The 23,648-nt window shown below is 41.0% G+C and overlaps 1 protein-coding gene and 1 long non-coding RNA gene across 22 annotated transcripts in view; both read left to right on the top strand.

The window, feature by feature from the left end:
* mef2cb (myocyte enhancer factor 2cb) overlaps positions 1-4,257 on the top strand; it is a 75,466-nt gene extending 71,209 nt beyond the window's left edge. For 16 of the 20 annotated variants that reach the window (XM_088076868.1, XM_088076881.1, XM_088076876.1 and 13 more), the window contains 2 exons: positions 19-154; positions 466-4,257. In XM_088076868.1, coding sequence (XP_087932994.1) covers positions 19-154; positions 466-811 — 482 coding nt within the window. In that variant the 3' untranslated portion in view covers positions 812-4,257. The remainder of the gene's footprint in view (positions 1-18; positions 155-465) is intronic. The other 4 variants (XM_088076877.1, XM_088076878.1, XM_088076880.1 and 1 more) reach the window with 1 other exon arrangement.
* A 2,718-nt stretch (positions 4,258-6,975) lies between these two features.
* LOC121943937 (uncharacterized) overlaps positions 6,976-23,648 on the top strand; it is a 47,251-nt gene continuing 30,578 nt past the window's right edge. Inside the window, exons 1-2 of one of the 2 annotated variants that reach the window (XR_015776460.1) lie at positions 6,976-7,247; positions 7,371-7,522. This is a non-coding gene — a long non-coding RNA (uncharacterized LOC121943937). Of the gene's footprint in view, positions 7,523-23,648 lie in introns of both variants that reach the window. The other variant, XR_015776459.1, reaches the window with a different exon arrangement.

Below are 23,648 nucleotides of genomic sequence, written 5' to 3'. Positions count from 1 at the left end.
GCATGTGCTTGTCCACAGAGTATTCCCTGAATAGTGCAGACCTGTCCTCCCTGTCTGGCTTCAACAGTGGCGGCTCCCTTCACCTCGGCTCAATGAGTGGGTGGCAACAGCAACACCTTCAGAACATGCAGCATTCAGCCCTTGGCCAGCTAGGGTGAGTGCACTGAACTTAATTTGAGGTGTTGTGTTGTTGTGAAATGCATGATGTAGCACATAAATCACCGGAGAATATTTTTAAGACCTTCACTGTTTTCAACTTTCACTTGCAAGGTCTGACACAAATATCATACCTCCTTGTTTTCATGAATGTGTGCGTGTGTGTGTGTGTGTGTGTGTGTGTGTGTGTGTGTGTGTGTGTGTGTGTGTGTGTGTGTGTACTTGCATGCATGTTTGCGTGCGACAGACTGACTTTGTCTCTTGCTCTGTAACTCTGTAACCCCCTTGCGTCTCCTTTCCTTCCTACAGAAATTGCTCTAGCTCTCACTTATGTCAGGGTTCAAATCTCTCCCTGCCCTCTGCTCAAAGCCTGCACATCAAGTCCGAACCTGTTTCTCCTCCTAGAGATCGCACCAGCAGCACACCGGGGGGCTACGGTGGAGTACCACCTCCCCAGAACCCCTCGTCCCGCCAGGACTCGGGACGCTCCCCTGTTGATAGCCTGAGCAGTTGTAGCAGCTCCCACGAGGGCAGCGACCGCGATGAGCACAGGAATGAGTTCCACTCACCTCTGGGACTGGCCCGGCCCGCCCTTGACGAGCGTGAGAGCCCCTCCATCAAACGGGTGCGCCTTTCAGAAGGATGGGCGACATGATAGCTCTGTCCTCTCCCCCGGCAGTGCCCCGAGTTGCCCTGAGCCTCCCCTCCCCCGACAATGCAGCGTTACGATGCCCCCAAGTCAGCTCCCTCTTCTTCCTCCTCTCACTCGATATCACGAGTCACTCACCACCCAACCCCATGGCCTCTCTCCTTTTTATCTCTTTAACGCTGAAGGAAGGAAAAGGGACAGCCCTTTTCAGAAATATGTTTGTAATTTCTTTTCCTTTTATTATTTCCTTTTTTCTTTTTGCTGAGTGTGTGTGCTATACATATTGACATTACTATAAACCAGTGGGGTGTTGTAATGGGGGTTTGGGAGGGTGGGTGTTGGTTGGGATGGGATCTGGGGGTATTTTTGTTGGGGAACTATGCATAAATTGTATTGTGTGTGGATAAAAAGAATCACGTATGCATATATCTTTACACGTGTGTGTATGTGTACATATATGCATATCAACAAATAAACAAAAAAAATAGTCAGGTACTCTTTTTCATAAAACGTACTTACACTTTGCCTCAGCGATATATCAGTGACTAGAGACAAGAAAAAAACAAAAAAAAACATTAACATGAGAGTGAGTGTGTCCAATGGGAAAACACCTTAGCACTTGAGTTGGACAAACAATACATGTGTACAGTGTCGGTTTCATTGCTATATACCTTCTCTGCAGTTCTCCCTTGCAAAAATGTGTGTTAACATTAGATGATGTCATGTTGCAGGTTCAACGTATTTATGTAAATAGAGGGTCAAGGGGGGAAGGGCAGGGGTCAAAAAGTTGCCAGACATTACAAGATTTATTTACTCACTAAATGAAAAAGCTATTATGCAACATTTGAAGGATTGTACAGGTAAACAGGCAGACCCAATGCTAGACGTGTGGAACCTTTGATGACTTTAGTGCTCCCCTTAAAGAACGGAGCCGAGCGAGGACCACCCTTCGATCTAAGAGCTATGTTAGTGTAATCAAGAAAACTCTGGATCTAGTATTAATATTCAGTATTAATAAACAAAAAAAGGAAAAATAAAAAACAATTGTACGATACACTTGCTTATATTTTCATATGAAAGGAATACAATGCAAAGCATTTTTGTGGCTTTTTGTAGTTTCTATAAGCCAGAATGTGTTTTTTGATAGCTTTGCTAATAAGAGATGGATAGTTCATCCAGAGGGGAAATGACAGGACTTCACAGCCCTAAGCCATGAAAAACAGACTGAGATCCAATGCTTTGCTGAACTGTTTTATCTTTGTAGAGGTTTGTTTTTAAACGTGTATTTCTAATTATATATAATAATGGTAATATTAAGATTCTTTAAAAAAAAATCTGTGAAATTAACATGCTTGTGTATAGCTTTCTAATATATAAATATATATACTAATGATTTTTGTTGGTTTCTTAGTGGAGTTTCTATGTGCAGTTGCACATCTTGTCTGGTTTGTTTTATTTGAGCCCTGAACTGTGCTGTTCGGGCGTGTATTTAGTCTAACCTTAAAAACCAGCTGGAAAGCATTGCCAGGGTTTGTGTGATGGAGGGAAGACAGGCCTGAATGCTGAAACACAAGCTGTTAGTGGAAAATGTCATGAGACTGGAACAGGGGACGACACAGAAATAAATGTTGCTACATGATGTACATGATTGTCATACTGATGAGGAAATATGACTGACCCTCAGTCCATGTCTAGATGCATTTGAATGCATCAGATATTTCATCTTTAACCTTAATTATTTAATTTAATGCCAGTAATCTCATGAAACATGTTTTTGACATTATGTTCAGTTCCATTTCAAATCCTCACCACAATCTTAGCTTGTGTTCAACATGTCGCACAAGCCCAGACACAATCTTTACAATGTTTCTCTCCAGTCATATTTATGTAATATAATTTTGCATTGTGATTAATTATCCCCGATCATTTGCAAACCTAATGTGATTCGCTGTCGTCCTGTGACTCCTCATGTTCCACTCCTCAAAACAGGGTTCCACATCATTTACCACATGTCACATGACAGTTCAGCGTCAGATACACGAGGACAAATTGATCATGCTGGTATGGAAGAAGCACAATTGTTTATTTTAAATAAATAGCTGTTTTGATTTTCTCTTTTTTAAACAATGAAACTAGCCACATATCTCTCTGCCTCCCACTCCCGTATCTGCTGTCACTTAAGTGTTATAATATTTCTATGTGCATATTTCATGCAGGTTCACTATGTTGTTACTGTATACAGTCTGTGTAGTCAAACAGGGGCAGAGCCTCTATAATGGTGTTCTCTTTTTTTTAATTCAATACAAAAAGGTTGAGAAAAAAAAATAAACATGATGTTTCAGGCAGCAAACGTGTGGAGAAACCAAAGCCAGTGGCATTCTGTGTTGTAAACTCAACTTTTATTTTCACATTCATTTATGGTTTTTGCAAGCATTGAAACAAGACAATAAAAGAATTTGCTCAAATGTACAATTGGTTTCACATTTCAATTTCAGTCAGTCAAATAGCTTTAGATGCCGACCACAGCAGTTTACCTGTTTTGTTCCTTATTTGTCCCCCTGCGCATTGAAAAGGTTAGACGCAAAAATCTTTTTTGCATTAACTTGTTATTCGCCCTGAATCAACAGAATCATTCAGGCCTGATCATGTGAAATGCATGCTTGCTGTCCACTTGATCAAAACACACCAATTCTCATGCTATTGCTCACTGATTGAAATAATGCCAACATGTACTGATGGTTGATTAGAGTGCTGTAGTTTTTGACAATAATTTTAACCAAAGACACGGAGAAAACTTGTCTTTTTAACTTTGTTTTTTTTTTTCTTCTTGTGTTTGTTAAATTTGAAGGCGTTCTTTTTCATCACCTGTTGATCAGTTGTTCTTTTGTCATTATTATAATAGACTAAATGTTGGTACCTCAAAATTGACCCAAGCAGTACCTCAGCTAATGTTTTGATAAGTCACTTGCGGTGAAAAAAGGGGAGACCATACACCTGTACAGCCATGTGTAATAACCATGTAATACCATTTGCTTAAGGTCCCTACATTCACATGGGGATTCTTTGTTGCTCCACTGTGTTTGTGGTTTATTTAAGTTGTATTCAAAAGCTGAAAAAAATGAATTTTTAAAAAAAAAAGAGTAATATGTTAAAATGCTTAAAAAGTCAGTCTGTAGTATCAAATGTAGCTTGTATAAACCTGAAAATGGGGGAGGTTTGGAACTAATGTTTTCTGGAACGCAAGAGCGGCTTTCAGCGGCATAAGCTGGCCTTTGTCGCCACTTGAGACTAAGATGGTATTAAATTAAATCCACATCTCTGTAACTCAAGGGACTTGATTCAGCTGTATGTAGTGAAAACGTATGGGGATGAAATATAAGTCTCCTCTGCTGGAGGGAAAGGCTATTTGTATTTTGCAGAGATTTCAGTAAAGTTACTGGCTTTCTTAGTTATCCTGATGTGACTTGGTGTGATTTCATTGTGTTTGACTTGTTTCTGCATGCATCTTTCATACTGTGCAGACTAAAAAACAAACATAACAAAACATGAAAAGGAAGTCAGTGCATGGTGCCACATAGCAGCTTTACATAAAGACAAAATATTAATTGACATTGAAATAATGACAGCAGCATCATTTTCACATTTACTTCTTTCTATTACTTTTTTTTCAACTGTGGCATTCTGATTCAGACTGAATACATTTATTTGACATTTAAAGCCAAGGTTTATCTCGCTTAACATTACAGAGGCATCATCTGTCTTAGTGATACATTATCTCATAGACAATGCACATGGTACTTACATTTACAGGGAAAAGCATGTATTCATTGACAATGTAAACACAGTGATCTGCTCCTACAAATCAAAGAGGAAAACAAATTCCTACAACACACACACACACACACACACACACACCAATGGTCTAGGGCCCACTCCTGAACTGTCCTGAATACAAGAAGAAGAAGAAGAAATAAAAAAGGATGGAATAGCTTAATCAGTAAAATCTCTGTTTTCATTTTCTTTTCTTTTTTCCTGTTACGCTGTAACATGTTGCAAAGTCTTGCGCAAAGTAGTGCTGTTAAGAACTGCGTATTAAGTAATAATGGCGGTAGATGAGGCATTTCTGGCTTCTGGAAATACAATGATCAGAAACAACAGTAAGACGTTTATTCAGATTTGATGGTTTGATTGCAATACGTTGTTAAAACGTAAACACTGATTTTAAAAAATGAGACATACGTGATCCCAACTGTGGTTGTAACGCGGATTTCTATTCTTTTCTTTTTCCACCTGCAGAATGGCTCGCGTTTTATTTATTTATTTATTTATTTTTTTCGTTATCTAAAATAATCAAGTGTTTCTATTTCTTCAGCACTTATAGTGGATAACAATAAAAACCACACAGCAAAACTAAAAATTTTTTTTTCATATCGAAACTCACACTGTCGTTGAAATTCGATTAGAGGGCTTTTCGTTGTTTTCCCAAAGTGTTCCTAAACCAAACTTATTTTTGTTTAGCAGGCTGTAATACCTATAATTTTTTAACGGGATTATTGTTTCGTTTCGTTTTTCGAAAAGATAGATTTTTGGATGTGTAGTAGTCTTTTAATTAAAAGGCCAGGCTCAATTACGTAATTAAAAGCCGGGATTCAAACCAAGGCATTCTCCTGTCAGGCTGACTCCCTCAAACATCAAACCAAGCTTGATTTTAAGACACTTTTGTCTTTTTATTCATTTCAGTTTGGGAAACACATATTTACACACCCTGAGATCCCTGTGTACTCATCAGTTGTATTAAATGACTGAAAAAGAAATGTGTGATATGACGCGTTTACTGACAGCAGGCTGGCTGTGAGGCCTACCTGCAGGACGCAGTACATTTGTTTCATCATTAATGAATCGTTTAAAACGTTAATTGTAAAATGAACACAATGTAGAAATGTAATTCCATCGAAATATCACGCTTAAAATCCGTTTTTTTCTTGCGTGTATGTGTCTTTTTACTTCAAATTATTAAATTAGAATTCGTTTTTTCATTTGGGAAAAAAACTATTAGTCATATAATATATTCACTATCCTATCAGAGTCGTCCTATTGGAGCTGATTCTTTTTTAAGTACGCAAGAAAGAAAATGTGTTATAACGTCATGCTATTACGTTGCCTCAAAGATGCAGTAATAGAGACTTTAGATTGATTTTTTTAATCGCACAAGTATTGTAACTATAGACATAAACACCTACCGTTATCATTACAATTGTGCACAAAATCGAAAATAAATAAATCATAATTCAAATGACCTCCTTTCACAGTCAATACAACAGGCTGCAATTGAGAAATAATCCTCCCCAAAACGCTCTATAATACTTTGATTTATGGTACTCAATAGTTTGTTTGTATGACATCACTGTAACGGTACATTTTATTTGCTGTAGCGTATCAATGCAATACTCCAATAAGGATCTGTGTGTTTCTGCAGCTGAGAAGCGAATTTTATCATTTTATCGTTTATAGATTATTTTATTTTAATCTCCAAAGTGTTCCTGCAGTTTATGAGTTATTCCAAAACAGCCTTGTGGTTTACTGTAATGCGTTTTCGCAGGTTTTAATTAGGCCGCACTCCATTTTATTAAGCTTTTGGTGAATTCGAAGGGTTAATTCCAGTAGCCTGTGGTGAAGAATTCTGAAAGAGTCACCGGAGGCACAATATAATTCATTATCTGCCAGAAATAATCGCTTTTTACAACAGTTCTCACTGTTTCTCAAAAGGTCAGACTGATGCAACACACCTCGTCGTTTGAACTGGCAAAGGGGTTGCTTAAATTTGAACTCTCTCTTGTTAAACCCTACAGATACGAGGCAAATTAAAAAAAAACAAAACACAACAAGAGTAAGGTCAGAGAATATGAAAGCAAAAAAATGTCTCAATCTAAATTAAAAACAAACCAAAACAATGTTAAATTAACTAATACACTGTAAAATAATAATGATAATAATAATAATAATAATAATAATGATAATAATAATAATAATAATAATAATAAGTAGGTCTAGATCATGTTTTAACACTGCAGGAAGCTAAATTGTAGAATATGTCCCTTTTTAGCGACATGTGTTTCAGGATCTGTAACACGCAGCCGGCGCCTCCAGGCGAGCTAGGCAGTTACCCAGAGCGGCACTTCGGGAAGGTCGGCGAAATGTGTGTCTGACAACTATTGGTGCGTAAAATCGCGCAGTAACCAATGACAGTAACTGCGGGTCTTAGCATACTAGCCCTACGCTTTTAGTAAGCACAATGAATTGGTGAGACGTGTGTCAATCACGCTGCACCTGCAGCCTCCTCCCCCCACCACCTCCCGCCCCCAGATCTCACAAGCCAATGGCAGCCTGGCCGACTGACATCAGGTTTGACTGTCCTCGGGGGGGAAAAAACAAAAGGGAGCAGGTAACGTTCCTGACTGACTGAAAGTTTTCTGTGTTGATTTTGCAAAGGCCTTGGCTAATTTATTCAACAAAAGCAAGGACGTTACGTTTTGCTTCTGCAGTAAACCATTTTTTTTTTTGGAAGTGGGACATGCTAAGCTCTTGCAAGAGACTGTTGAAGACTGGGAAATTTGTCAAGCCTCCTTGGCGCCCATGAAAAATCAGCTGAGCAGAGTTTTCACGAATGGAAAGAGCTGGACAGAAGTTTGGTCACGCAAAACCCTGCACTTCTGAAAGGTAAGCTTTATTTGGCCTGTCGTCGTTGCAGTGTTGCAGTGTTCTAGTCAGTGTTTCGTGCACAACTGCATACGAGATGTGGTGTATAGAGAGATTTGCGCTGGTGTTTGCCCCGAAATTGTTTTAAGCCTATTAAAAAACTATTTGAAGGCATCGCTCTGCTGAAGTTATTAAGATCTTTTCGGTGGTTACTTGTTGATGGATTCGCGGAATGCCCGCATGATGAGTCATGCATACATTGATATCGTTGACACTTTGTAATAGTTGCACTGACCATTAGTGTTAAGTGTATGTGTTAAAGCACTTTGTCGTTGCTGCTGTTTGCTTTGTGTGTGACATAGTGGGCTTAGTGTGTTATTGCTATTGTGATAAATTGCAAATAGAGGGGCAGTATAATTGTTTTTGCTTAGTGCAGCAGAAGTGCATATTACGGGCCTCGATGTAACATCCTATTTAACTTTGCTCTGACAATTTATGCTTTCAGTTTAAAAAAAAAATAAAACACGATTGAATTTTAAGATTGTGCACGTGGATGCACTGTGCACAAAATTTCACACGCATTCATTTAAGGTGGGGTGGCAGGCCAGCAGCAGGTGTACATCAGTGAGCGTGCAGGCTGACCACATTTTCATCATCAACATTCTCCAAAATCACCACTAGATGTCACCATTTAGTTGTGTAGTCGAATCCCCCCTAACCTCCACCCTCCTCATCTACATCCTCAGTGTCCGAGGCTGTTCATGTAGATCAACCACACATAAATAAGCTGTGTACTCTCCACTAACAGCTTCACGCGCAGTTTTTTGATTTATTTATTTATTTATTTTGGCAAGTGTCAGAGTGAGATATAATAGGCTTATTCCAATCTCATCAGTTCAATACGCATTCATGTTTAAGATCCGAGTTTTAAAGAGATACTTTGAAATGTGAATCTGGAGTAAAAATATCAGTCATGTAATAATAATAGTAATAGTAATAATAATAATAATAATAACAATAATAATATTAAGAAATATTTGGTTGCATATACATACACAAGTCATGGACTTCTATTTTGTTCTCTATTACTTAAAGACGGGAAAAGCGTTCATCAGTGCACGAGACATCGTAACAACTGACTACAGGTATGCCATAGAAATAAATGGCATGGCTGCCTTTTTCACGTGGTGGTGTTTCATTACATCAGTTTTAAAAATATTGTTTCCTGTGCCAGACAACTTTTGCCTGCCTGGCCTCAAATTGGAGGGACAAAAGTATAGGCCTATTTTAATATATGTCTCGTTGTCTTAATGGTATTTTACAGAAAGAAAATTACGCACGGCCCACTCTTCATTTGCTTGTCTCGTATAAAATAAAATATTTCATCAACATTTCATCTCCATATCATTTTATGACAGAAAACATGTATAAATACGAATATGTGTCTTATTTGATTCGTCCCTTTTTTTCTTTTTCTTTTTCTTTTTCTTTTTTTTAACCACATCAACTCTTCTGTTTAGAATGTGCAAGTTTTGCTTTGACTCGATATGCGGCCTGGTGACTGTATTAAACGGAGGATCACAGCGGAGCTCTCTTGTCTCCTCACCAACTCCCTTTACAGACTCTGGATCTGTACATTCTATATTGTTAAGAGAAATATTAAAAAATATATATATATTTATAAAGTTGAGGAGGTGCGAATGTGGACGATCCACTTTTCCTAGAAAAACGTGGTTAACCTTTTTTTTAAGTGAAAGAGTGACACCCACCAATCGAAAGAATTAGAGGTTACATTAGTTTTATTTAATCTTCCACAATCAACTTCTCAAAAATCTCGCATCGTTAAAAACACACTGCATCTTATTGAAAGAATTATGATTTTGTTTTATCTACAGCAAACGCGCGAATAATTCTTTTACACACTTCCCATTTTTTTAAGGTAAACTAAAAAGATGCGTGTGTCCTCTATTTTCGGAGGTGGTGATAAAAACGTGGGTGATACAACAGACCAGGATGAGACTGTTTAAGCTCCCGGGGCGCAACCTACAAGCAACTTAATATTCTAATATTGCAGGAAAAAAGTACATTTGACTTTTTAGAGTAAGGATCCTATCATAGGTGTCCTCGTCTCTTTACCAGCCTGACCAGTGGTGTTGAGCCACGAGCACTTTATATAAGCAAGGTTCAATGACGAGGGGAGTAGCCTATAGGGACTGCATCTGATTTGGGCTGACACCAGAAAGTTTGCCCTGCTGGAAAACGTCCCACAAACGTGATGGGAACGTCGCACGTAACCAGACACCGAGTTCTAGCAGCAGCACTGGATTGTGTTAATTGGAGGTAAGCTGAAACGTTTGATTTGCAGCTTTGGAGATCACATAGATGCACAAAGTGCGAATTTGTAAAAGAGAAAAATTAGAGTTACTTTAACTGTCTCCTATTTTGTGTTAAGTGATATTTCTCTAAGCGCACTGCACTTACATGCGCGTGCTCCTCCCTGGCACTACGGTGCGCGTGCACGGACACCGAGGAGACAGCCTGAGCAATTGTAGCCTAAATGTCAGCGCTGCGTCACTGGATTCCTTACAAACTGGCCAGGAGACTTTTTGGTTATTAGTTTTCGCACAGCCCGAGCGTCACGCTCTTATTATAAGCCAGCTGGGTCCATCTTAAAGTATCACCTCCTCTGTATTACCTCTGAATCTCCCCTATTGTTTGTCCGCCAGAGAGCTCTTTGTTCATGCATGCTGTATATGAGTATTCAAAGGCTTTCGCCGATTTACATCATTCAGATTAAAGAAAATCTAAACTATAGAGACCACAGCGCCGCGAAATCGTGTCACCGCAGTCAACATCACATTAAGCGATAATTTGAATTTGAATCCCGAGATTTTAGGTAATAAATGTCATCGCTATAACAGGCTAAACAGGGGCTTTACATCGATGTATACGCAAAAGCATGTAAAAATAAACACTGAGCGATAAGTATGCAATGCAAATCTCTCCACTGAATATGCATCAATATTAAAAATAATACGCACACCAGAGCCAACGGCGTCGGAGAACTGAGAATGGCGGAGCTGGTCGTCTCATTACGCATGGGCGGTTTTCCACGCAGGAGCCACGGTTCCCCTTCTCTTCATGTCCTCCCCTTCTGTCCCGTTCACATTAACGAAGCCTCTTGGAAAAACAAACAAGGCTATGTTGGCTTTCAAAACGGCAATCAAACACCCAAGAAAGTGGCTGGGGGGGAATTACTCCGACTGCGGCCGGGCGGACTATGTAGTAAGCGGGATTTGCATATTTTGATGCGCTAATTGCCTTGATGTATTTAAATATGGCTGCACGTAGCTGATATGCTTGTCTACGTCATTGAACGTGCCCTCGCTGTTAAACTAAAACGTGAATCCGGTTGAATCTAATGGATACGCCTGCAATTAGCCAAAGAGAAGGGGAGGGGTGAGGGGGGTAAAATGAGAGAGGATGCTTTGCAGTTTTCTGTCTTATCAGTCACATGATGATTTTATGGCATTTGCTTTTTTTCATAAAACATTCAGAAAAATGACATTTTATTGGGGGTAGAAAAATATTTTTTTTGTAATATGTGGAAATTGCAGGTGTAGCCTGACACTTTTGCGCCAAAGACTGGGAGAAGTGGTGTTATTGCAGAGTTTAAGCGATCCAAGTCGTTTTGCAGAAAAGTCTATAATATATTCACAAAAACAAAAGAAAAAGTATGTCATCACCAAGAGAATTAGCTGAAGACTGAGGCTACTGGTAGGCTACTGACAAGTAGGTCACCTCATTCTAACTTTTTTTTTGTATGTGGAAAGATTTCTCTTATCTGTCTTTTCCTTTTTCTAACTCTAGGCTGTGTGTGTGTGTGTGTGTGTGTGTGTGTGTGTGTGTGTGTGTGTGTGTGTGTGTGTGTGTGTGTGTGTGTGTGTGTGTGTGTCTGCTCTAGGAGGGGGCACACGCTTGTGTGTGAGTCTTATAAGATTACCTCTTGTTAGGCTACTGGGAGCAAGGTTAAATTCATAAGCCCAGTATAGGCCCATACTGTACACACAGATCCAATCAAAACATTTTCAATGAAGTTTAAAGCGTTGTGTTTTTTTTCTCCTTCTCTTTTCTTTTTATTATAGACCTCATTCTAGACTTAGTTTGGGAATTGCATGTAGCAAATCATTTCCCCCTCTGTCTGAAAACCGGTAAATGCGTTCCGTTTGTCAAAGCGTGTTAGCGAAGCGCCTGCAGCAAATTCATTACCACCCAACTGCGAGGCTCACTTCGTAACCTGGTCAGGGAAAAGGAGGGAGAGGTCCACGCCAAAACCGCGAACAATGCTGCCTCAGTTCGTGCGTGCAACAAAAGAACCGAGGGAACTTGTTTGAATTTCAGAGCACGTCCTCTCCTCACACAGAAGGATGGACTTTACATCCCCTCCTCCCTCTCCACCACCACCACCCCTCCTCCTCATCATCATCACCTCCTCCCTCCTCATCCCACCCCACCACCAACAGGGGGGTGAAAAAAACTTGCACACTCCGAGAGCTCAACTGTGCATGCACTTTTCTATTTGGTGCTTGTAGACGTTATGGGAAAGTTGTCTCTCTCGCTACATCTCTCTCCCCCTCCCCATCCCTCCCTCCCTGCTTCTCTTCGTCTATCATGTGCTTGGGATATGCTCATGCTTTGCACAGAGCAGCCGAAGCACGCCTAATGCAGGCTACTGAGTGTTAGCGGCAATTTTAAAGTGATGCCCCCCCACCAAATATAATACGGCTGGGATATTTGAGGGGGAACATATAGGACCACATCACGGTACACACGGACCCAGCTGTTCTTCTCCTGCTTGGGACGCTTTCTGGTCAATTGCAGTGATTTGACCCACCTTTGGGAAGTAAGTGCAACTTTTGTGCCTGTATTAATAGGCTGCGTGTGAGGCAGTCGTGTGCGTAAAGGTTTGCCATGTGCGTAAAAGTTAAATATAAGGTTATCGATAGGAAATGTGTGTAGTTGTTGTTTTAATAGTTTTAGTAGTTTAATACAGAACGTGGTGAGATTCCACGTAATTAGAAAGAAATATGAAGTTTGTGACTGCGAGTGCCTGCTTACAGTTTGGAATTAGGGCGCACTGATTAGACTTTTTTGGCACATTTTGGAAGCAACTGTATACTGACGGGTAACTTAGTAAAGTTTGCCACAATTGTGTTTATATCAATAATGATGACTTCAATATTGTGCACTTTATGGTCGGCTTCACTCGTTTTATTCTGTCTTCTGCAATTAAATTCAGACTTAAATCGGCGATATTCCCAAAGCAGAAGACGCGTCACTGCTTTTCTGCTTTTGTTGCTCTAGTTTTAAAACAGAACAAAACGAACATCTTGTTAAAGCTGGTGTTGACTGTAATGATCATTATTATTAGGCCTATATCAGTGAAGACGCTGTGTGAGAAATGTGATTTCGGAGCGAGATTATTTAACAGAAATGATAAAAATCGACTCATTTACGCGCAGAAGGAAATCAGCAAATCACATAGAAATTGCGACGTTAATTTTATTTTTTCTCCAGTAATGTACTGAAACAGAAGTCAACAGTTTGGCTACACTTAATGAATAAGGTCACCAAAATCGCCACACAATGTATCGAATACAAAGCGTTCATTGTATAGTTTATCCATGCAAGATTACGCACGAAAGCCTTGTTAGTTCAAATAATGTAGCTAATAATACGAATAGAATCGCGCCCTTCCGGTATTTTTTTGTGGCTGCTCAGCACTGTATCATTAACCCTCACGGAAATACAGCTTATTATAATTTCAAGAGGATCAGCAGGTTGTAAGTTTTAAAAATTGTGTGCTGTGATTAAACCATGGCCTCTGTGTGGGAGGCCTATTCTGAAGCCTCCTTTACACTAATGAGGTGTGCTTTATAATGTTGATCTTAATGATATTAAGTTGGCCTTGCAGTTTACTATTCATCAGATCTGCATCAAGCTGACAGAATGATTGTGGATCTGTGGAAATAAAGGGATGAGCAAGGTATGCGTAAATTAGTAAATTTAGACGATTCTAAGTGACATTTGGACATTTTTTTTGCCGTGTGTTGCAAGTGGAATATGCTATTTAGAAAAGAATGACTGAAACATCGATAGAAGAATGCAACAGCTGTGGTTGAACGTTTAAGTGCTGTTTATAATAAGTGCTGCCTTATTGAAATGCACAGGCCTTGTGACTCATATTTGCTCATTAAAACACCACTGCCTCGCCCCTCCCACCAACCAAACGAGAGTAAACTTGTGCCAGATCTAAAACTATAGCAAGTGAATGGGACACCTGAAGGAAAAAAAAAAGCTGATGATGCCATTGAAAAATAATACGGTGTTAATTTGTCACCACCTGTCACACACAAGCACACACGCACACACACACGCGCGCACACACACACACTCTCACACACACACACACACACACACACACACACAAGCTCTCACTCACTTGCAGACACACGCGAGTCGATTACAGTCAGAGGCTAACTTTTTTTCTGAACTGGGAGTGTTTTGTGGTCCGAACAGAATCAAAGTTGTGCACATAAACTGACTCGGTAACATGCAGCTGCATGCTGCTGCGCATGATCCATCACATGTTCCGCTGCTTGTTATTGTTGACCCACTTCCAAAGATCCTATATATTAACCCATTTGTGCTAAGCTATCGGTTAAAACTACTTACATTTCTGTGGTTAAAGTGAGCGGGGCTGACACGCGTAGGTACACGCTGAAGCGCTTGGGCTTTACTCCGCGTGAGGCGACATCGCCACAGCTTCCCTACCTGAATACCATTGTAGTCTACCCTTCGGATGCGACGATGACAAAAAACACACGGGGCTAGTACGGATTTCGACGCGAAACCGAGTACGTGAGAGCAATTTAAGTCCTACGGTGGTTCCTTTTATATGAGAAGGAGATGAGCGAGCTAGAAGCGTGTTATTGCGAATAGAAAATGTAAGCCTTCATTGGATGGACAGAAGACGCTGGCGCTCAGGCAGCTCCTGGGATGCTCCCTTCATACAGTTTTCTCATTTTTATTGTTTAATAGACAGCTACAAAATCTGTTCGTATCTTCCATCAAAAGCAGTTGAATCGCTCTCTTGCTGTGTAAAAAAACATATGGTGTCCCTGCCATCCATTTTCATCCCTGTGTGAGAGAGAGCAGGCTGCTCGATGCGAGGCGGACTTATTCCAACGCGCTCAGTGTAATGGATGGAGATTGTGCATGGATAGGAGGGTGCATTTGCGATTTTTTTCATGACATCACCGCAGTTACATTGTCGTGGTCCGAGGCCTTTGACCTCACCGGGGTTGGTCCATATTTTGGCCACCCCCAGCCCCCCTGTCGTTTGGGGATGGCCCTTATTTCCCCACTCTTTTCAGACCGACCGACCATGCAGCCTGCAGAACGGACCCCTTGGCTCAGAGTCATCGGCTTTATCTCTCCTTAAGTACATGCTGGATGTGAACGGACAACTTGACACTCTTTGGCCACAAAAACAAGCTCCTGTCTTCATAATCCGAAACATTTGCGTCGTAATTCCCCGTGCCGTTATTGCACTTTCCACAGGAAACCGGATTTCCCCCCTTCTCTACCTTGTTTCTTCTCCGCCGGCCTCACAGGATATCTATTGCTACTGCCACAACGACTTAATAGAGGCGAAAGAGCCTTTTGTGGGATTGGAGCTATTTGCATTGCAAATTAGGGCCCCTGTGCAAGGATGACTGCACCTTACCCGCGATTTTCAAGGCCTACTTCAGCTCGGTAATATTGGGTAATGTCAAGTGAATATGACATTAACATTGGGATTATATATCATTTTTTTTCCAAGAATTGCCGCCTTTTTATGCCGGGTGTATAACAGCTCAGGCTGTGCAATGGTGGCCCTCAATGGCAAAAAGGGAATATACGGAATATAATACACAATGTGACTTGCAAAAGGACGCTGATGACTTTTGCTTAATATATCTGAGTTCGGGGAGATGGAAACTTGGACACCAGAAGAGGAAATTTACATGTGGATTATTGCTGAAGATTTAGGAAGTGGGTTGTTATCTTTGGTTATCTAGCTGTATGAGTGTTCTGCTCGTCATAAAGCTAGATAACCGAAAGTAAAAACTACTTCCAGACTCGTCGAGGACTTGTGGAGGACTCATGACATATTGCTCAATTTTCCCATGGATCAAAGATTGTAGATATTTTCTATTATATATTTTTTAAATTTTGTCTTTTTCTCCCACGATGTACATACTAGTTTATCAGTTTGATATTTTCACCAGGAGAGGACAGCTTTGCTTGTGCACTTTCTATAATTTGATTAATAACTTTTTCAGAGAGCATAATGTGCATTATTGTTGTGAACACGTGCGCGCGCTCACCTATCCACATTTTAACATGTTTAGACACACACTCACACACTCACACACACACACTCTAAACTTCCCTTCAGGCCTGATATTGCATGCTTATATTTTTTAGCATATTTGATCATATAATATGACGTGTGATATTATATAATTTGAATGAAATTTCAACCCAGGCGCATCTCGAGTGTTGTTTGATGGGAATGAAAGAGTGACATTTAGGTCTTGTGTGGAAACCCACGTGTGCGCTGCTTCTTATTTCAGCATGATCGAGTCCGGCCAGGAAACGGCGCTGGCATCCCAAACAGCAATAATTAGGACGTATACTGAACTGACAAAAAATGGAGAGAGACTGAGAGAGAGAGATGGGGGAGTGGGGTTAGGAGAAGGAGGGAGGTGGCAGAAGAGGGAGGAGAGGAGGGAGGGAGTGTGTGAGGGGATTGGGGAAATGTGGGGGGGTCGGGCCTGCTTAATTGATTCCGTTAACCGCAGTGCAGGAGATGTGAACGACTGGACGATCCCATTCCCACGCTCGGTGGGGCAAGTGGCAATGCCATGCCCAGGCCCAATATGACAGACAGCGCCGTGAGGGCCTGGAGGGGCTGGGAGGAGGGGGATGGGGGCGACAGGGGTCATGAAAAGACGTCAAGTGCACCAGACTCATCTGCATCCCCAAAGAAAGAGGCGACGTTTCCCAGCCCCAGCCGACGCGGCGCTCCTAAACTTGGAGTAGTAACGGTCTTGAATGCGTAATGTCTCGCCAATTGTACTGATAATGAGGACTTTGGGTCATTATCTTAAAACTATGCGGGTTTATGAATTTGAAAGGGATGTGCTGCAACTCTGTAATCCTGCGTGGCCCCACTTCAGCGCGCGGATCCAGGCGTTGTACTTCTCCTGAGAATTAGGAACAGCGCAGATAATGTTGCATAAAGAAGTCTGGGGCGTTTGAATAGATGACATGTAGGTGCATTGTTTGCGTTTGAACTTGACCGTGAACGCATCTGAGCTCAAGGTTGCTGGGGGGATATTTGTCAGGAGCATATTATTTCTAAGCATAAAATTGCAGGTGGAAAACATAAAAGTGAATACAGATCAGTGTTTTAATGATAAACCGACACTCACATATAACACACATTTTAATGGGTCAAAGGACATATTGCCAATGTGAGATATTAAAACGTATATAGTAGTTGCAACAGATGTGTTCTTCCTGGCAAAATTTAATTAATGCTTTAACACGTTCTGCACTTATAGCTGAGTTGCGCTTATTTTATCATCTACAAGTGACGTTTATCCCACCGCATTCACACACACACCTTGAGGTGCTGTGTGGCACATGAAGATTGCTGCATCTGTCAGATGATAGGCTGAAACACCAGTGTACACCACGTGTTTAAAACAGGCCTGATAGTTTTACATCTTTTGACAATTGGAGAATTAATTGTTATCACTACAGTTAACATTGTTCATGTCTTTTAAGTTGTTGAGGTGTCAATATATCTCATTAAGTCATGGTTCAAGTTCTGTTCATTAATCTGTGATGCTGGCTTTTTTTTTCTTAGAGGGGATTATTCAAGTGCAGTGCTAAACAGAGCCACAGTGGCTGAATTCAACACCGCCTTTGACCGAAAAGGTCTCTTGCCGACTTTCTCACACCGTCAGACAAAACTAGTGTCTCTTGTTCCCGACCCCTGTCAAAGACGGCACACAATACCAGGTCGTTTACCCGAAAGAAAATTTGAGAACACAATTTGGGTTGAGCAGCGCTGAATAAAACAAGTTTTATTGTTCTGGGTTAAGTCTACTGAAATAGTCGTCTAGCTTTATGAAAGGGAACACTGTTTTCAAGTCTGGAGGCCACACTAAATGTCAACCCAGAGGAGTAGAAAAAAAGACCTTAGGATCTGTGACTAAACATCTCATATCACTCACTAAGATTTTCACAACAGCATGCTCCTCTCAAAAAAAAAAACCGTGCAGTTCTTTCTGCTATTTTTTAGCAGTACAGTGGCTCATTTTATGAGTTCTTCAAACAAGAAATTGAGACGTACATGCTCTTTGATTTTTATATTTAATCCTATGTTTATCAGATCTAGTATATATTTTAGAGGTTAAAAGGTTTAACACAGTGTACACGAGAAAAACTAAATATCTGTCTTGATTCATCCTTACATAATACTAACCTGTAGGTTCGTCCTTCAAAGCATCATGTAAAAAAAAAGGACCTCAGTCCACACAGTCAATAGGAAATGCAATGCAATGCAATGCAATGCAGTGCAATGCAATGCTGGGATGTGCTGTTACCAGGAGAGAGCAGCATCACATGTCCCAAACAGCTGCAAATCACACTTGCATGCATCTTTCTTCTCAGCCACTCTCCTGGGCTGCATGGAGGAGAGATGCAGTATGGGTTGACAGTGGTTTGCATGATGTTTACTGCCTGTCTCTGGAGATTGAGTAAATCTCACCACTATGGTTCACATTAGTGCTTTTTATGAACACTGACAGCCACTGCTGCCTCGAGTCCTTAAAAATAATGAACTGTATTCTCCATCAGTGACGATGACTCCGTATCTCTAAAATTTAAATTTACCTGATAGTGTAAAGGTGCATTTCTATATTCCTTCTTGTGTCTCTGTAAATGAGGATAAATTGTGTCTTCTAGTGTGTGAGTTGGCCAAAAGTATGCTTTTATATTATTTATAGAAGTGTCCCTGCCATACAAGCATGTTGGTGAGAAAGAAAGGCCCTGCCATTCATTTCACAGCGCCCCATTTCCATATATATGTATAAATATAGCCGTGTGATTTGACTATGCGTGTTGAAATGGGTGGTGACGGTCCCTTTTCCTTCTCCTCAGTAAATGGGGGCTACGCGCTTGGCTGTGCCCTCCTTCCACGCTCACACATACAGTGCACCGCAGCCATTGTTGTCACGTGATATGTTGAGTAACAAAACCATGGCGACCATGGAAGGTGTTTTCATATTCATTGGATGGGCAATCAGCATATTTTATGTGAGCGTGCCCGGAGTTTTTATGTGCCTTCCTCTGTGCCTCTGTGCTGTGTATGGCAGGTGCAAGAGCAGGTTTATAATATTTATCGGCCCAGGGTAATTTCTGTGCCAGACAAAGGACGTGAATATAGTCGTCATGCGGGTGCCATTTGTTAATGTATGTGTTGCATGGCTGTATTTTTTGCTACTCATTGCGGCCTACTCCCAGATTGTTTTGCAATAACAAAGTGGTTATATATATATGTGGCTTCTTTTCTCAGTCGGAAAAGTTGTCATTTTCAGAGCTACCATGAAGCCTCATCTGCTACATTATCCAGCTACAGTCAAAACGATTTCCTCCAGGTTAACTGAGCAGACATGCAGGGGCTGCTTTCACGCTGCTGAGGCTTATGGCGGGGCGAGAGGCTCCATGTGCATCTATGTATGCACGTCTGCGTTTGCATGTGTGTATGTTTTGCTGTGTGATTAACCGACCTGGGCGTCTCGGATAGCTAGTGAGGCCACTACATCATGTTGATGAAAGGGAACAATAGCTGTGTCTCAGTCAACAACGTCTGCCTGTCTGGCTTGGGCCATGTCTCTCTCTCTCTCTCTCTTTCCCCAGTGTGTGTGTGTGTGTGTGTGTGTGTGTGTGTGGGAGTGTGTGTGTGTGTGTGTGTGTGTGTGTGTGTGTGTGTGTGTGTGTGTGTGTGTGTGTCTGTGTGTGTGTCTGTGTCTCCTGGACATGAACTTGAACTTGAGACAGGCAGCCAGACACCATCTGTGCACCAGGGGTAATGAATTCAGTGCATTCATGGCTGTTGAGCAAGCCAGGCCACCGCCACCCATTGATGAGCAGATGACCCCTATAGTCTGAGTTAGCTCTTCATCACTAATAGAATTCAACAATACCAGCTGGTAGTAGGGGAGTTTATTTTGGCTGTTTGCCTAAAGAGAAATAAGAGTAGTGGTGTGCCAGTGGTTGTGGAGCTTGCGTGCATGCGTGCAATATGCATGCATGTCAACGTTTGAGCATGTATGCATGACGCCCTTCATGGTTTCCTTCCTGTTTATCTTTGTCTCACTATATAGCTTATGCAAATTAATTGACATACACCCTTTCGTTTCCCATATACGCACCCTTTCCCTGTTAACGCATTGGCCCACTATTTTAACGACACAGCCATGCTGGATTTATTGCCTTGATAATTGAAAGGGCTGGTTCAGAATTCCCCCTGATAAAGGCTAGTAAGTGAATGAGGCATAAACCTTAAACAAGCCAGGCACAATGTGAATTCCTGCAGGCCCTCCTTCTCCTCCTCCTCCTCCTCCTCCTTCTCCTTCTTCTCTTCCTCCAGCTCAAGCTTCTGTCACAATCACAAGCGCACGCACACACACGCATGCGCACACACAATAAGGCTTTTCCCTCTGGTTGGTGTCGCCACGGCAACGGTAGGTGAGATCACCGTGCGCATGGCAGCATCAGCCCCTGCCAATGCAGGACAGATTCCTGGTTTCTGTTTTTGTGTGTGTGTGTGTGTGTGTGTGTGTGTGTGTGTGTGTGTGTGTGTGTGTGTGTGTGTGTGTGTGTGTGTGTGTGTGTAGATTGCTCTATGCAAAAAAAAGATTGCCACCCACCCCCTTGCTCCATAGCGCAGTGTAGACACATTATAGCGTTCAAACGTGTTTCCTATTAGGTAACCATACATGCATTGGTTAATTGATTTATTGTAAGTTTCTCTAGTTTATTTTTTCAACAATTGAAGTTATGATGTCAACTAAGCCGCTGAATGCATCGTGAGAGTCTGTGTGTACATATACTACACATATACTAGAGCAAAGTCTTGAGATTGTACATCAGTCTTTTACACTCATACTGACACACACAAACACTCAAAAGCTGTCATCGGCTTTATTAATAGTGTCATTGGTGATTAACAGGGATCTGATCGACCTCCCTCCATAACAGACTAGCCAGCCATAACTTGCCAATAATCCACTGAGGAATGTCATGGTTGGGCCCTTTTTAATGACATCATGCATGGCCACTTGAGCGTCTTGTGGGGAGCAGCAGGCATGCTGTGCTCTGCCACGCTGTATGGCCCTCCCCATCAGCTAACTGCGTGGATATGCATGGCCGACATTCCACCTCGACCGTCAAAGATCTGTTCCATACGTAACATAATGTGACTGTGTTTGAAAGTTGTGCTGTCTGTGTCTGCCGTGCTGAGTATTCAGCTTGTGTGGTAGGATCTCTTTGGTAGTTATGACACACAGAATAATATGCATCTAATAGGTGCAGACATTTACAGTTCTAACACTAAGTGAAACCTCAGCTTATAACTAAAAATGATTCCCAGAAAATTTATCAGCGCAGCACCACTTTCATGACACAGATGCTCCAAGACTAATTTCATGATTATCTGTAAATATAGTCAGCCTATTTGAAATTGGGAGCTTGTGTTTATTCCCTTAATTGTCCATCAGGCTGAAAGTCGCAACCAAAGTGAAGCCAAGATGCTGTTGTCCCCAAATATTGCTAACATCTGAGTCTATATTTTATCCAAACCTGCCTAATTAATCTAAAACCTCCTTCAGAATGTTTATAGTCAGCCCCAGCAACTTCCTAAATTTCCTTAAATTTAAGAACAGAACGCAGAACTGATAACTGAAAAAAAATTAGAGGAAATTAAAAAGAAAAATAAGGAATAGAAAAGGAGATTTTGGGAAGTCAAACCATCCAGTTCTGTAAGTGTTTTGATTTGAGGAGAATAACTGTCTGTTTTACTCTTAGAAACACACGTTTATAATCATCTATAGACAAGAAAAAAATGTTTATATTGAATACACATGTAACATCGTTGTTACGGTAATTTGTTGAATCACAACGTGTAATGCAAGCAATTCTGTGTGAGCTCATAATAATGTTTGCAGTCCCTCAGAATTCAAAATAACCAGCCATTGGTCCTTAGATGATACATATAGTTATTTGATGGTGTGTCTATAATGCCAGCGCTAACAACAAGTACAAAATACTTTCAGCCATGTAACTGCATGATTAGATATCAATACTGTGGCAGCAGTAGTGCACAATAAGACCATGTGCATAAATACTATTTTTGCACTGCAGGTCTGAAGCTGGCTGTCAGCCTGTCTTCCAGGATATCTGTGCTCCGCTGGCTTTTGATTATGCAAATACTATGCACTATAAATAAATTAGTATAATTGCATCTGAAATATGCTTTGAATCTTCCTCGAAGATGAAAGGGTGTAAATAATATATTTCGTGTCACTGCATTATTCATCCTCTATTAATTACAAACATCGGGGTGCTCAGTCTCACCACGTTATATGCCATACTCTGCATTTAAGTGGTCTGCATGTTGTTTTTTTTATATACAGGGCGCCGCATGTACATCCACGATCTGTCAGTATCAAGGTACTTGTTTGTAAATTATAATGCTAATTGTCTCTCACTGTCTTCACTCTCAATTTCCCATTAGTAAACGCTATCAGCGTAATGCAGTTTCCAAGCCTTAATTGGCTTTTATTGTTGAAATAGTAATTAATGTTTGAACAAGCTCTGACTCTGTAAAAGCCAACGTACCTGTATTCATTGTCTGAACACATGCATTTTTTTCTTTTTCATATTATGCATAAGCACGTCCGTATTATCATTTCCAAGAAGAGGAGGGGCTTCAGAAACCATTAAATAAGCATAAATACTGTAGTCGTGCCGCCACGACAATTAAAATATGCCTGCCTTTGCGCTCTTTGTAAAGCATATGGTATTGAGGCCTAGATGCAATTTGAATACGGGGAACCATTTGAAAAATATATGCTGTTCGGCAATTAAATTATATGGGCTCTCGGACTAAGGAGCCAGTACCAGTGCATATAGAATAGTGAGCAGTAGTTGCTACGCTCGCATTAGCATCTGGCCCTTTTATGTAAATTTGATGAGAAAGGACTCATGCATATACGCCAGGGCTGGGGTGTACTCGCCTAATATCCTTATTAGAGAGGGGTGAATTAAATATTTATTAGGGGGGCTAAGGGTTAGGAAGGGGGGCCTGTCCTGTGTTGTCGTGAGGACCCGAGGTGGAAGAAGAGGGAAAGGGAGGAGGAGGTTGGCTTTCTCTACGAGTGTCTCTCTCTGCCTCAAGGTGCCACCATCTTAAGGCGTTTGGCAGTAGTGAGAGTGTGAGGAGGGTAGACCTAAAATGTCCGCTGGCATAGACACGCGCACGCATACACATTAACGCATACAAATTTCTGTGCGGTATGTGCACAGGAACACGGGGCTCTGAAAGTCGATTATTCAATTACTGTCATCGGCAGCTATGCATGCTGAGCGTTTCATTTGCATTAATTCCCTCGATTACTGTCACCTATGAGATCGGCCTGTGTTTAGCTTTCCACTGCATGCCATTTATTGGGTACGGGCGCTAATACTAGCACCGTGGGTATCAGAACTTAACGGGTATCTGCTAATATTTTAGAATTTCAGTTTACCATTACCATGTATTTTCAGGCCAAGAAATGTAGGTTGGCTTTGATTTTGTTCAGTTGAACAAAATATAATGGGACACACAAAGCATTTTTATTTGAAAATATTTCAAGGCACATGTATTGATGTGCATATTTGCAGTGTTAATTAAATTATTTGATTGCTGTAATCTTCAACCAGTGGTTTCTACTTTAAAGTGCCACATGTCATAGAAAAAAGAGTC

This window comes from Plectropomus leopardus, chromosome 4 (assembly GCF_026936395.1).
Source record: "Plectropomus leopardus strain MGB_pleo_1.0 chromosome 4, ASM2693639v1, whole genome shotgun sequence".
Taxonomy (NCBI): Eukaryota; Metazoa; Chordata; class Actinopteri; order Perciformes; family Serranidae; genus Plectropomus; species Plectropomus leopardus.
This window is presented reverse-complemented; position numbering and strand designations above follow the sequence as displayed.